Source organism: Equus quagga, chromosome 6 (genome assembly GCF_021613505.1).
Source record: "Equus quagga isolate Etosha38 chromosome 6, UCLA_HA_Equagga_1.0, whole genome shotgun sequence".
In the NCBI taxonomy this organism is placed as follows: Eukaryota; Metazoa; Chordata; class Mammalia; order Perissodactyla; family Equidae; genus Equus; species Equus quagga.
The window spans coordinates 12358174-12374185 of record NC_060272.1 but is presented as its reverse complement, the minus strand read 5'-3'; the positions used below and the strand labels follow the sequence as shown (position 1 = coordinate 12374185).

Sequence of the window (16012 nt, the reverse complement as noted above, 5' to 3'; positions counted from 1 at the left end):
AGAGGGAAAGGACTCCTTGTCTCCGCAGCCCAGCGCCCACTCAGGGTGGAGGCACCCTCTTTCTCACAGCCCTCTACGGCTCAGGTTAGAAACACGTTTTCAAGGGCCGGAGAGCTTTCTCCCCTGAGGAGGAGGCCCGGCCCCTTGTCAGCACAGTTTTGCTAAGCAGAGCTCCTGTATTAGAACACGCAGCCCCAGGACGGGTAGGAGTTGGCCTTCCTCTGGCCTCATTAGCCTTGTGGGAAGAGCTATGCAAGGCTTTCCTACATGACATTATTCCTTTTTGCTCCAACTGATTAGTTGGTGAAATTAATTTAATTTCAAAGAAGGTCAAGGGAATTATGTTCCACTGGCCGCCATTACCAGCACGGAAGGTTTCCTTGACTTTCAACACAGGACTTCTGTGTGAGTCTGCTCACATTTGTCCCATGTGAGTATCTGGCGTAACAGGAAAGCCACTTAATTTCAAATGAGCTTAAAGGCTAGAGATGTATCTGAATTTTATTTAAATTTTCAACCACGAAGTTTCCAGAGAATGATATTTAAATAGGCAACATATCTAAAATAAAATTCTCCTACACGTGATCAACCTGTCCTCAAATATATAATGAGCTCACTGAGAGTTAGAAAAGACTTTATAAGAAGTACAGGAAGCTTAGCTCCTCCCTGAGGCACTTAGGAGCTAATGAGCTAATTGGGAAGGCGCGCACACACACAGACACACACACACAGTGGGAAACAAATAGAATTATGTTAACTTTCATGCACAAACCTTGTGTCACAGTTCAGACAGAATGGAGACAAATGCTACAGGTAAGCCGAGTCACGCATGAGTAGGACGAGTAGGAGGGAGGCATTCCAAGAATGAGACCAAGGAACTCAAGAAGAGAATGAACTGCTGGTGTTCCAAAGAGTACAGAATACAATGTGGCCTACGTTATTTTTTGACTTCAACATTTATGACTATAAAAAAAGAATATCATACACTTTTTAAACCTCGCTCTCACACAATAAGAACAGGACTATGAACTCCTACAATCTTTTTAAGAAATAAACCATCGGTTATTTATTATGTTAAAAATGTGCATATGTTTTAACTTAGAAATTGTTCTAGGAATCTATTTTAAAGCATACTCACACATGTGCAGAGGCTATATATGCATATTGCGTGAGCGTGTATTCAACACAGAATCACTTATTGTAGCAAAAAACTGAAAATCACTTGAACGTCTATCAGTAGGGAAACAGTTAAAAACATTTTACTAAATACCAAGAAACTCATAAAGATGAAAGACGAAAGGAAAGAGGAGGGGAAGGAATTATACATGGTAGAATTTATTACTTTTTTCATAAATCTCTTAGGTTATTTGAGATATTTATTTTTATAATTTACAAATATTTAAAATGTAACGATAAAAAAGTTAATTTCTTGGAGACCACTAGGTATTTCCAGTGAGTATTGTCTTCGATGTATAATATAAAAAAAATCTTCACTTTATGCCCTCAGAAACCCACTTTTGAAACTCCTTCTTTCAGTGTCTGATGAAAAGTCACTCTAGCAGCTGCCTTTTCTAATCATTCACCAAGAACTCCTGAGTATCTGCTGGACACCAAACAGTGGATATCCTTTTAAAATCACGTCTGTAAATTCTGTCTTTAAACCCCTCTTTCTTCCTAACATTTTGAATACTATCTGCATATGTAATTTCAGTTTAAGAAAGTCTGTGACCCTGTTTGAGAATTTAACGTAACAAAGTCTTGGTTCCTTTGGAAATCTACAAGCACACACTTTCACATGCAACCTGAGGGCATTTACTGCTGCCTGGACCCAGGGCGAAACCCTTAGATTTGGCCAAAGGCTCTCACAACTATTGTTCTTATTGAAACCGCATGATCTTGTCCTCTGTAACAAAAATACGTCAGGTTTTCTTTGTCCCATGATAAAGGAAATCCTTCCGAGAGAAAGTACAGAATTCTCAGAGATGAAAGTAAGCATTTCTGGTTGAATTCCATTGCCAGTTCTCTCTTCTTCATATGTTTTCATAAAAATCAACACTAAACATAAAGATTAATGTAGGGAAAACAACCCTTTGGTGCTTTTTCATAAAGTATTATAAATCTCAATTACATATTTTACAAATTAGTTTTTACTGTGGCTTTTTTGCAGCTGCAATAAAAATGTACATTCTGTGATAAATCATAGATATAGATACATAATAACTTCCTATTTTCTATTCATTTGTAAAGTTTTCATCTGATATCACAGACAGAAGCATGAAATATGGTTTAAAATGATTTAAATCTCATGAATCCATTTTTATCAGCATCATCAACAAAGTTCAATTTACATTCCACTATGATTTGAATAAAAGTAATTTTCTTTCACTACATTTTATGTCTCTATTTAATATCAGATGTAATAAGAGACAAATTATAAAAATAATAGAATGCCAATAGAAAAAAACATAAGGAGGAATTTTAAAGTAAAGCAAATCCTGTATTAAAGCTGAAACATTAGACCTGTGTAGGTGGATACACTGTCAATTCTACTTCAGCAAGATACGGCGGTAGTTCCACACATGAAACACTACCAGTGATGAAAATAACCACTGATGTTATTTCTTATCAATATCTAATAAAACTGATTTATGACTCACACAGCGAGCTGAGTCTGTATTTTGTAGTCAATACCACCCAAATTTAAATGAGGAAAATACCATAAAAGTAAATAATTGCTAAAACATATTTCCTGTTGGAAAAAAATACCAGTCCCAAATTTCCATCCCTATAACAGCCTTCTTCAGAAGTGACTTGGGAGTACATGAGAATCTGGCAGGCTACAGTTCACTTTACTTTAGTTTGTTTATTTTCTTGAAAGGCTCAATTAACTTATCATTGCTAGAAAAAAATTTACAAAGATTGCAAGTTATCACCTTAAATTTGTATACAGATTCCAAAGCCACATTAAACTTCTGTGATGCTGATGACCTGTAGTTTTTCTGTCTAATATTTTAAGGAGGGCATATGAGGAAAGCTTTACGATTTTTCTTTTCGGAAAGAGGATTAATAACATAAGTACTCTTTATGTCACATCTCTAATAAAGAAACTAATTATTAAGCATTTTCAAAGTCACCTTAAATAAAATTGTTGGTTAATTTGCAGTATTTAGAAAGAAAAATTAAATATTCATATATCAAAGGAAAAGAGATAGTGAATTCAAATACACAGGAGAAATTAATGCATGTAGCTATAAATTAAATATATAAGTGCATATATCATAATGGAATTCTGGATTTAGTTCAAATAACTGTAAACTCGACTACAATATACCAAATAACATATTTTTTCTTGCTTTCAACATTCTTTCCTACATCTCTAGCCTATATGTTTAGCATCTCATTTTGTATCAAAAGCATATTCACTCAGTTTTGCTGCCATTGCGTCTAATACTTGCCCAAACGTCCATAGCTAGATAAATTCCCTTGTAAAACTGCACTGTCTCCCAGGTATATTCTTTTCATATTTAGATTCTTACATACAACTGACATATATAATGTACCAACTCCATCACACAGTATGCAGGGGGCTGGAATCAAAGCCAGAGACAGCCCGGAGTGGCCCTCAGTTCATGGTGGATGCCACTCTCTTTTGCACTCATCCCTCTGTCCTAAAGACTTGGGGATGAGAGAAGGCGAGACGTCTGGTGGACTATTATGTTGGAGGACATGTCCCCTCCGCTCTCCTAATGAGACTCTATAATGGACCAGCTGTCCTGACAAGCCACAGGGAATGGCGATTACTCATGGCCGACTTCATAGATAATGTGGAGTTTGAGCACTGAGAACACAAGCTTTGACCTCAGCACACGGGGCAGAAGCCTTGGCTCCTAACTGGGGCTCATGCGTGACTTTGGGCAAATCAATTCTTTCTCATGTCATTTTCTTCACTTATCAATTGGGGATAATGACACCTTCGGGGTTTATTTTGAGAAGGAAAAACACAATGGATGACAAACCTTTTGCCTGGTGCCAGATACATAATAAGCAATCGATAAATGATAGCAGTAGTTGTCATAAGTAATGATAGTAATTACAATCATAAAGACTGTCTGTTGGACAATTAGTCACCATAAGAACATAGCGTCTGTTATTTCCCAGCTTTATCTTTGATTATTTTATATAAAGAATAGGGAAAATAGTCCACTATATACAGTCCATGTCGCATTAAAAAAGCATATATAATTTAAATGTCTTTTCTTTTAGTTATTTTCAGAATGTCATGTTTATAGTTTGATTTTGCTTATGAGCTTCCTCTATCTGACATAAATTGTTCCAATTGGGTTTAGTTTATTCTGGATTTTTAAAATCTTGGGCTTTTGTCTCTCGTTCTTATGATTCTCAACTGATAACAACAACAAAATGCCTGATACCTATTTATTTCCTAAGTGACTTTCCAGGAAGAATTTTATCTTTAAATGACATTCATTGGGTTGTTCTATCAAAACTGAACACGTTTTGTTTTTAGCTGACTGTTCAATGAATGGAGAGTTCAAACCACCTCCTGAATAGTTCTGTACTCATCTTCTGTACCCAATTTCTTACGTTCTTTTGAAAGATCATGACAAGTAAATTGCCAGTTCCATGGCATTTGCTCTGATTTCCTTCCCACATGTGATAGATTTGTTGTTCTTTTTTCCTAACAGGCACATCACGTCTGTTTGGGTAGTTGTCTCCACCAGCATCTCACCAAAGGTGAGCGATGCTAGACTTCTACTACAAAACTAAGACCAAAACTAAGCTTTGCAAGATTTTTTTTTTGAGTTTTCTCCTTAGTTAAACACTGATCTGAAGTGTAAAAAGGTTTGAGGGAGACAGTAAGTTCTAGTGGGAGTCTGTGAATCATGACAAGTGAGTTTAGCCCTGGCTCTGCGCAGAGTTCTCTGGAACTCTGCCCTCACTGGCTGTGATGCTCAGTTTCCTGACCCGTAAAACTGTGTGGGTAAACACATGACTGTTCATTTTTTCCAGCTCAAAATTCCTCTAATTTCATGTTCAGTGCTATTTAAAAAATTGCAATGTCTCCTCTTTTATGTCTCAGGTTGCATGTCTTACATGTTGATGAGCATGTGGTAACTCAGAGGAAGGGAGAGTCTGAAAGTGGGGTAAGTACTCAGAAAACTGAAGTAGGACTAATTTTCTAAATAGTGTAAGTTGATATGATTTTCTTTCACCTCTATATGTGTTTTTCTGGGTGTCGTCTGTCCCAAAATCTTTTCACTGCATGCTTGCTACCCACCTCCCCACACATTCACTGCAGTCATGGAATTTGAATGTCTGCTAAACAGATTTTGTGATCTTCAAATATGTCCTTTCAATAATGTATATTGCTCAGTAGGTCTGGAACAGGGGAGCGTGTGATGTCTTAAGAGCATAGGCCAACACCCTAGAGAGGATGTATTAGTTGAAGGTCCTTAAGAATAATCAGTAAAGAGTACACAGAAGTAAAGATGGGAAAGTATTGAAATAGCAGAGAGTGACAGAGCAACAGCTAGCATCTCGGTCACTATTTGGTACAGGGATTTAGAGAGGGCAGAAAACAAACCACTGGTGCTGGAGACAGAGCAGGGAACAGTGTGGCTTCCGCTCAGGGCCCGAGTGGAAGCTTTCCTTAGGTCTGTGGAAGCAGTGCCTGATGAAAGTCTGCTAAAAGATGGGGAGTGGCTGAATCCAGGGGTCACAAATTCAAATGTACAGGGATAAATAAAATCTTATGTGTGAGGCATAATCAAACTGTGGAAAATTCAATGGCGTAGGCTAAATATGGATAAGATTCCAAAGAGACACATAAGGCACAAAAGTGAGGATATTTCTGAGTAGCAAGAGAGGAATAATTAATTCATGAAGATGAACACCACCAAAAATTGGCCCTCTAGAATTCTGTACATTGACTAGAATGAGATAAAATTTGGGATATTACTTAATAGGGTTATAATGCAAGGTCAAGAATCCTTGTCCCCATCCCTCTACGCTTCTCCCTTGCTGTAAGATCCTGAACAGTCTGAGCAGCAAACAGGGAGTAACATCAGACACGGGTATGCTGCCCCAAATGCATCTGTGTCCTGCCCTCCCTCAGGAAAGTTGCCTGTTTTCCTCAAATAACACAGACATGCATTTCAGTTTTTCCGCTCTCTCTCTAATTCTCTGGCTCACTGTGTGACTGCTCTGTGCTAGACACTGACAGAAGGGTAGTTTCTCAGTTACTTCTCACATCCACCCCATAAAGGAGGTCTGTCACTTACCTCATTTTACAGGTGAGGAAATTGAGGAAGAGAGGTTCCTTACCTTCCCAAGGTTCCCACCCTAGGATGTAGGACAGTCACGACCCAAACCCCAGGGCGATTATTTCAAGTTTTCAATTTTTTCTAAAGTAGGTCATTTTTGACTTTGTAATGCATTTGCATGGCAAGTATGCATATACCTTCATTATATGATCCATATATTGTATAAAATGATAACGGTCTTTTTATTGCTGAGTATAAATATTAAGGGCATCAACATTATTACACTACCTCCCCTGTTTCTCTTCTCTCTTCTACACAATCATAATTTGTGATATTTACATTATGTTCTGTAAATCCTGCAGTTGTATTAGCTTTGTCCTTACAGTGAACAGATACCAGAGACAAGGCTCAGTCATTCTTGATTGGCTGAATGTCTTCAAGAAGACTTACCGTAAAATAAAGACTGAGTTCTTGCCTCTTCAAAAACAATCAAAAAGAGTTTGACACACTCTTTCCCTAAGGTCTCTGTAAGCATTGTGTCATTATACCCTAGAGTTGATGTAGGCGCCCCTGACGCAGGAAGGGTTAATAACCACTGGAAAAGGCTTGCCAACAAACTGTGACCCAGAGGTGAGAAGGCCAGTTAGCCAATGACGGGTAAGACCTGCAGGGGTAGGCAACCTAAGCCAGGCATGGTCGCCTGGGGGCATAGATGGAGACACGATATCGGGAGCAGGAAGGGCCCTTGCCTAGGAGGCCTTGCGTGCTCTGAGATAAAATATACGAGCAAAACAATAACATGATAATATCAAAACAGAGGCCGAGGGAGGGCTCCTCGAGAAATCACTAAGAATTCTTGGCATTCACTAATTACTTTGTCCAGAACACCTGTGTATGTTTAACAGCTGTAAGCTATGTATATACTGAAACGCTGGTTATAATAAACTCAGAGTGGCCATCAGCCCTCTCCGCATCCATCCTGATGTGTACATTGGATTGTGACACCGACAGTTGAATATCGACATGAAGTTCCAGGCTTTTCTCACGGCCCCCTTAGAACTGACTTGATCATTGTTTTTCTGGATGCCCAATGGATGCTTTCTTTAGCTTTGAATTCCGGCAGCTTTACTAAGCTATGCCTCCGTGTTAGTTGTTATGTCCATTTACGGAGATAAGCTGTACCCTTTTAATCCATATATTCAGGTCGTCTTCTTTTCCTGCAATGGTGGTAGTGGGTTTTTTTGAGTTATATATCTGGGATAGTTTTTCAGTTTTAAATGTACCTAAAAGTACATTTTAATAGATATAGTCCTGATTCTTTTTGATTATTACTCACCTTTGAAATCAATTTTCAGACCAGATACTTGTCATTGTTTCACATTCAGGTAATGTGGGGTAGAAATGAAACTTTTATAATATAGGCATGAATGTGCATGTATCAGTCCAGAGTTTACAACCTTGCATGCACATTAGAACCGCCTGGAGAGCTCTGAAAAACCATCTAGGACTTGGATAACTCCAAGGTTTTGAGTTAACTGGCTTGGGAATGGTGCTTGGGAATTGGTGTGGTTTTTTGTTTTTGTTTTTTGGTGAGGACAATTGTTCCCAAGCTAACATCTGTTGCCAATCTTCCTCTTTTTGCTTGAGGAAAATTGTTCCTGAGCTAACATCTGTGCCAGTTTTCCTGTATTTTGCATGTGGGATGCCACCACAGCATGGCTTGATGATTGGTGTGTAGGCTTGCACCTGGGATCTGAACCTTCGAACCCTGGACGTCAAAGCAGAGCCCGTGAACTCAACCACTACGCGATTAGGCCGGCCCTGGGAATTGGCGTGTTTTAAAGGACAGCCCAGGTCATCCTAAGATATAGCCAAATTTGAAAACCTTAAGTTTAGTCTTTCCCGCATCTTAGTCGACATGGATCAGCAGCACTAGGCCCCTCACAATTGAGTGTCTGTCCTCTTCTCTATATCTCTAACCAGCTGCTTACAGGAACAAGCACCTCTACTTTGTGATGACACAAAGTCCCAGAAAGCCCCACAGTCAGCTACACACTGACTTCCTGACTCAGAGGACTGTTCTGCTCCTCTGGGAACACTCACCTTTAGAAAGTTGGCATTCTTCTGACTCTGTCTGAGATCCTCAGAAGCCAGAATCCTTTTAGGAAGTTTTGTTAGACACCTGGTCTTCTGATGTCTGGTTTAGAGTTAGAAGTTTTTTGGGGCCTTTAAATAGGGAAATTGCATTTCTGTTTCTCAGTCTCCTTATGTTTGGAGCATTTTAGCAATGCGAAGGTGTCTTTATTCGGTAATCTTACAATAGGGGCTCTTCACGATGCTTCCTACTTCACGACTCTGGTTTTTAATATATTTTAAATTGAGTTTTTCAACATCATCAATGTTAAATTTTAATGAGATATAAAGCTACTTATAAATGAAATTTTATAAACAAGTTGAAATTCAATGTATTGCATGATAATTGGATTAGTAGGCAAAGGAAATGTGCTCCTTTTTAATTAATCATGATTACTTACATGTAAAGTACGTTGACCAAACTTATATGCACAATTAGGTACCTGATTATGTTTTAAATTCAACTGCATGCAGAAAGAGATGATCACATGTGTCAGTAAAATAACTTATTTTCCTTATTTTGGGGGAAACATAATCTTTTGTTTCCATAACAACTTTAAAAGGATTTCCTAAAATACTACAGTTTGTGTATCTACATAAACACATACTAGCAGGAAGTAGTTATCAATTTCAATCTAAACTATAGTGACCTTTACAATTTTGACTTGTACAAAGTCAACATTTCATTATCTAACCATTAGTCATACAATGATGATGAATTCAATCATGATTTGAGAAAAAGAAGCAAACAGACCAAATTAAGCCTGTATAAAAAGGGAAGTCATGAGGAAGAGCAAATACTGCCAAGGAAAACAGAGAAAATCAGAGAAAAGAACAAGAAAACAACTTGGTTCTCTATTATGGCTCTATCTCCTAACACAAACAGGATTGGTCACCAATGAATTCAAAAGGACCTATACTTTGTTCAGTCCATCAGTAAATATTTACAGAGGGCTCCCTACAGCCAGGCATTCTGCTGGGCCCTGGAGACATGAAGATGAAAAGACCAGCTTCCTGTTTTCAAGGAGCTTAAATCCTTGGGAGATAAATGTATAAATAAACAGTAGAGCTTCAGTAAGATTACTGCCCCAGTGGGGGCCTACTGCCCCAGGGCAATTCCCTCCTGGAACTGGGCCTCTCAAGTCAACACAATTTATAAGGAGACTTGCTCTCTCAAAGAGAGAGCGTACCCTAACTTAGTTGAAGCCATTACAAGTCACAGTGAAGAAAGATGAATGAACTCAAGTGTAATGCAGCATTTTGAGTTTAGGTATAACTGGGGCATGTAAAACGGTCAGGGTGTGATTTGAGTTAGCAATATGATTATAAAGGACTGGAGGTTTCTTATGCAAGGGCAGCCTGACTCCTGAAAGCTGGGCACTCTCCACATAACACATGGGTACACCCAGTTAGCCCCTAAAAGAAAGAGCTGCAGGCTCTGACAAGCCATGCATTCTAGTGGTGTCCCAGCTGTTAGGACTCCTGGAGCTTGTTCCACACAGCCTACCAAATCCACATATCTCACATCCCATACCACACCTAGGATTCCCTGCTCATCCCTGAAAGTCACTAGTATAATCCATAACAGGTCCCTGAACTTTTTAGACAGGGGAAAGAATGTAGGATTGGTTCCAAAGCCAGTTAAGTTTTAGAGAAACTGAAATACTACACTTAAATACTAAATACTCAGTCCTAGATTCTGTCAAAGGCTTAGTCTTGTGGTCTAGTTCATATATCAGGAAACTATTCCTCAATCAATGCAAGACCTTCATATATTCTTTCTGAAACTCCAATACTTGGCCCAGAGTTCATTATACCATTCTGTGTAGTACCTTCCAGGAGCTGCCATGACGGAAGGGCAGGGTGGGAATATCATTGATCAGCCACTTTTTCTGATGGGGCTGGGTTCACAGCAGTGGCCATCCAGGGTTGCAGGGGCCAGGTTCCCTGGCTATGAAATCCCCCATTGAACAGCTGGCCCACTGAGATTTGAAACCACATCAAAGTCAGGAAATAGATTTGGCTTCCAAAAGAACACAACCATTGTCTTATTATACACTGAAAGATTTTTCTCTTTGGCCCTGGGTAAAAGTGTCTAGAACGCTCTTAAATGCACCTGGGCCTTGAAACTTTAAGGAAAAATTAGTTTCTAAAAAAATGATTCTGCTAACTATTCTGTTATAGACTGAACATATAAAATTCATATGTTGAAGCCACAACCCCCCAATGGGATGGTAGTAGGAGGTGGGGACTTTGGAAGGTGATTTGATTTAGATGAGGTCATGAGGGTGGGGTTCCCAGGATGGCATTAGTGCCCTTATAAGAACATGTCAGAAAGCGCACTTGCACCCTCTCTTTCTCTGCCCCCCCAACTCCCCCCACCACATAAGGAGACAGTGAGAAGGTGGCCATCTGCAAGTCAGGGTGAGGGCTCTCACTGGAACCTAACCATGCCTGTCCCTGATATCAGACTTCAGATCCAGAACTGTGAGAAATAAATTTATGTTGTTTATGCCACCCACTCTGTGTATTGTGTTATTGGCAGCCTGAGCTAAGACAAATTCTCAAAGGATAAAATAATTGTTTAGAATTCCATGTTTTTTTTGTTTCAATAATGAAATATGTGCAACTTGCATGAAATTACAATGAATGCAATGATATCAACTAAATGGCGGATGCTAAGTTCTTTCATTACTAGGTATAATGGCCCATTTCAGGACTTAATAGGACAAGCCACTCATAAACGTACACATCTGAGCACATCATACTCACATATAAGCATCTATTACATAGCTGATGCACACTCATTAAACATGGCATTAGCTGTCTTCCGTTCCAGGATTACTTTTCAGCTCTCACGCACTCATCAATGCCTAGTATTCCAGTTAGTTAAGACTTACCTTGCCAACCAGGGTATCACTAAATGTGGTGGGAAACCACACCTTATTTATCTTTGAGGCAACAACCCCTGAACCTTGCTCGACAAATACTCTTAAATGCTATAATTAAGAACCAAAATAGTCTAAAATGAGAGATATCTAACTCTATACAGATATTGCTGAATATACAGAGACACAAACTGCATGTTACAGCCCATTAGGTAGAATATGTTACAATATAGACATCTAATTAAAATTTGCAGTTGTGTTTCCTAAATAATATAGCCAGTCTTAACATGATATATCAATTACACAAGTATTCTCTCCATTTCATACACATTGTAAAATAGAAACTGAAAATGCATTTTATCAGTAAGACAGACCTATCTCATTAAAGCCACTGTAGCCCAGCTCTTGCCTGCTAAGTCCCAGATCTTCGAGGTCCATGCATTTAAATCCTGGGGGGCACTGGTAGCCTTCTTCCAGCTCTGGTGAGCAATGCGTATCTGGGATAGCTAAACTATTCCAGGTTACATTTCTGTGAACAACACAGGAAAGGGTTAGATGATTTCCACAACTGTAAATGTTGATTAAAGGAGATAATGTAATCACTGTGCATTAGTAACTGCTGTATATGGACAGAGATGTAAGATTCCTGATTCAGGAACAGTATTCATAACATTAATAACACATTAAACATTCTCAAATGATATGCAACTCATCCACATGGCTTGTTATAAAATATTATGACCATTATTGGTTTTGTCATTCAAGTCCAAGACCCAGATAAGCAAAGGGAGGAACTTTCCTACAGATTTATAAGGAATGTTAACTTGTCTGGGGATTCCTCATTATTCACAAAATCCTTATCCTACTGTAGGCACAAATTTAACTTCTCTACTTCTAAGTAAACATTGAATGATAAAAGTCATTTTTATTATGGTACAAATACTAGGAGTCTCATAAATGACACTTGGCCTTCTTCCGTATTGGCATATGTGCCATTTAGAAAGAAAACCAGACAAATAAGGTGAGATGGAAGGAGCTAAAGGTATCACACTGGAGAGAGATTGGGGCGATTCAGTGATAACTCCAGGAATATTAACATCGTTGAGGTGGATGGCGATACAACCCTTTTTCATCTTTCTGGAGCACAGGCTAGAGATTAAGCTGATGTAGAAGGATTTAGAAACGTAATGGTTTTCTTGGTAGTGAGTACAGATAATCACTGGAACAGTGATTGTGGAATGTCATTCTGGGCTGACCTTAAAAATGGGCCCCAAATAGCTGCTATCTGAGGCTGGATTGTGTAGAAGCCAAAGTTTAGTCTAGAGGATTTCGCAAGCCTTCTAAACCCATGGTTTTATTATGGTCATTTCCCACTACATAAATGTCTCTAGGCATTTCCTAAGTGGGGATCAACCTTAGGACAGTCTCAGTCTCTTCAGCTTAGGGCCAAATTGCAGCAGACTTGTTGGGTCACATTTCTTTTCTCTAACATCTTCTTATATTCAACTGGCTGCTTCCTTCCCCTGATATAATACACTTTCTCTGGAGTCTGATGCCTAACTCTTCCCAGTCTCTTAGCTGACTGACGCCACCACACACACACACACACACACCACGCCTGGTGATACCTTGTGCAGTTCTGTCTCAGTCATCAACAAAGTTCTAAAGGCTTCACCCACAATTCAGACACCCTACGTGTCTTCCTTCAGGGCTCTACCTTCTGTCAGCTACAAGAGAGCTAATTTGTCTACACATCTTTGGGAATAAGTGTTTAAATAACTGTCTCCTCTGGTCACATTTTAAGGTGGTCCTTTGGACCCCACACGCAAAACCCAAGGGAAAGGCTCTAATTGTGGAAATTACCACTCGGTTGTGTCAGAAAGATATAATTTTAGACAGATACATCACTTATTTCTCCTCATTTCACATTCTTATACATAAGCCAAATGATGCCTCTTCACTTAAATCTAATCTGACTCCATGTTCCTGATGTGGTGCTCCCATTAGGACAATGTGGTAAAGGGACTGGGCTTCAGAGAGTAAGGCTTTCTGGGTTTGATCCCAAGCTCTGCCATTTACTGACTGAGGGACTCGAATAAAGTTCTATATGTTTCTGAGCTCAGTTTCCCCATCTGTAAGATAGGGGACTTCATAATTACAAGCGAAGGTTGTGTGAGGATTAAGTAAAGAAAACAACTAATGCATGCAGCATAGCACCCAGCATGTTGCAAGTACCCAATAAATCAATAATTATTAATCACTACAACAATAAAACACAGCATAAATCATGGCAGGTAAAAACACAACAATAAAGAATTGTCAGATGAATAGAAGGAATTTCTGCACATGATACCGAAAGCGTTTTGTTCACAGAACTGTGCAGCTGAAAGAAACTTTACAGATCACGTAATTCTTCATTTATGGTTGAGGAAGGTAAGGTGAAGTTTGGAGAGCGAACAGTTTACTAACCCATCAAAATTAATAATTTTAGCTCCATTTCCAATACTTTAAAAAGACAATAGCAGCAATGTCTAAGAAAACAGTGTCTACATGAAAAAGTTTCAGGAAACATCATCTCTCAGCTATTTGGATAGGGAATTAGACTCGGCAGCCAGTCTGCTGGGTGTGAATTCTAGCTCAGCCCTTACTACATGTGTGACTTCACTGATCTGTGCCTCAGTTTCCCCACCCATAAGATGGTGGGAAAATGCCTACCTCACAGAGTTCTGATTAAAATCTAATGATTTATGTCTGTAAAGTACTTTAAAATGGGTACTTGGTCGACATTAAGTGTTGAATGTTACCTATTGTTATTGATAGTCTGAAATCTGCAGACTGCCTAGATAGAAGCCCCAGCCCTGGGGTGTACTGCCTCAGCTTCCACACTTATAAAATGGGGAGAGCAATCGCACCTACTTTGTAGGGGAGTTTTAATCATTAAGTGAGCTAATGTACAATGAGCTCATGTACAACTCTCAGAACAGTGCTGGGAATAGGTTAATCGTTCAAAAAACTGTTAACTATTATGATTATATTTTCAGTAAATTATAAATATTAGAGTATTTTTTTCCTTTTTGATTCCATTTGTTTTTTTCTGTCCGATTAAGACTGATTCTCATTTTAAGCACAACCCTCAGCAGCACAGATATGATTTTGAAATCTTTTGGCTTCAGAGGCAGCAGATTCGAAACACATTATTTTTGCCAACATCAAGCTATTAGCAAATGCTTTTTAAAGACGCATTTACTAGATGATTAACTGCTCTGGAACACATGTATCTAAAACCACATGATAATTACTTTTTTAAAACTGAAATGAACGTCAAGAGTTTCAGAATATATGTTATTTATCTTAATTTCATTTTTCTCAATTAACAAGAATCTTCTAGATTTTATTTTTATTTGTTAATGTTAATTATCTCCTTGTTCATTTTCCCTCAGATATTCATGACAGAACAAGAAGCTTTCTGGAATTAGGAGGGTAGAACTCTTGCTCCAACCCGCCAAATTCCAAATATAGACAATGATTCTCCCAGTCGTAATAAACATCCAGTCACGCTTAAGTGGGTTTCAAGACCTGCCATTTCTTACCTACAGTCAGATTTCTTGAAAAAAGTTATCTATTTGTGATCTTAATTTAATACTTCAGCCCATTTTCATGATCTCCAATCCATTCAAATTGTTCTCATTTATTTCACATGCTACATTCAATTGGAAAATTTCTATTTTTTATCTTCTGTGACCTCTCAGCAGCATTCTACATAGCTGTTCTGGTAGTAGGTAGAATAATGGCCCCCTAAAGATGCCCACGTTTCTAATCTCCAGAATTTATGAATACGTTACGGTACATGGCAAAAGAGGATTAAGGTTACAGATGTGAACAAGGCTAAAAATCTTGAGTTTGGGAGATTATCCTGGATTATCTATGTGGGCCCAACCTAATCACATGAGTCCTTAAAAATGAAAAATCTTTCCCAGTTGTGGTTAGAGAGAGAGAGAGGGATGTGACTATGGAAGAAAGGCACAGAGAGATGCAACATTGCTGGCTTTGAAGATGCTAGTTTTGTCTGTTTCTCAGGTCATTCTCCTTTTCCATCTCTCCTCCTGTATTTGATCTGTCGTACTGAGTTGCACTGAACTTGGTCCTTGGCCTTCCTCTTTTTTCACGATGCTCTTTCCTTATGCAATCAAATCCACTTTCATAGTTTCAATTCTCTCTTGTCCTAGATGTCCTTTTAGAGTCTCAGAACTACATGTCCAACTGCCTATTACATCTCTCCACTACACCAAAACGACCTCCAACTCTATATATCTCATAAAGAACTCTGACTTCTAAGCCAACATTCCCTCTCAAGCAAGCAGCACCATAGCACCATCATCCAAAGTGTCAAGAAAGCTTGAGATCTCAGGATCACCTTGATACCTACTTCTCTCTCAACTCTGATAACTAATCATCATGTTTCCCTAAATATCCTCCAAAATATCTTTGAGCTCATTCAGCTCTCTCTGTCTCCACCTCCACATGCACCACTATCTAGTCTGCTAATTGGCCATCCTGCAGCCACACTTAGCCCTTCTGATCCTTTTGCCACAGAGCACAGAGAGAGACTTTTCATAATCACTGTCCTACTCTAAGTCCATCAGTGTCAAATCTTCAATATGATCTACAAGACCCTAAAGGATCTAGTTCCTCTGTTTCCCCCAAGTGTCC

General features: G+C 38.9%; 1 protein-coding gene across 1 annotated transcript in view; it reads right to left on the bottom strand.

The window, feature by feature from the left end:
• NALCN (sodium leak channel, non-selective) overlaps positions 1 to 16012 on the bottom strand; it is a 302683-nt gene that overhangs the window by 242254 nt on the left and 44417 nt on the right. The window contains 1 exon segment of the mRNA XM_046664759.1: positions 11677 to 11831. Within this exon segment, the coding sequence (XP_046520715.1) occupies positions 11677 to 11831 (155 nt within the window).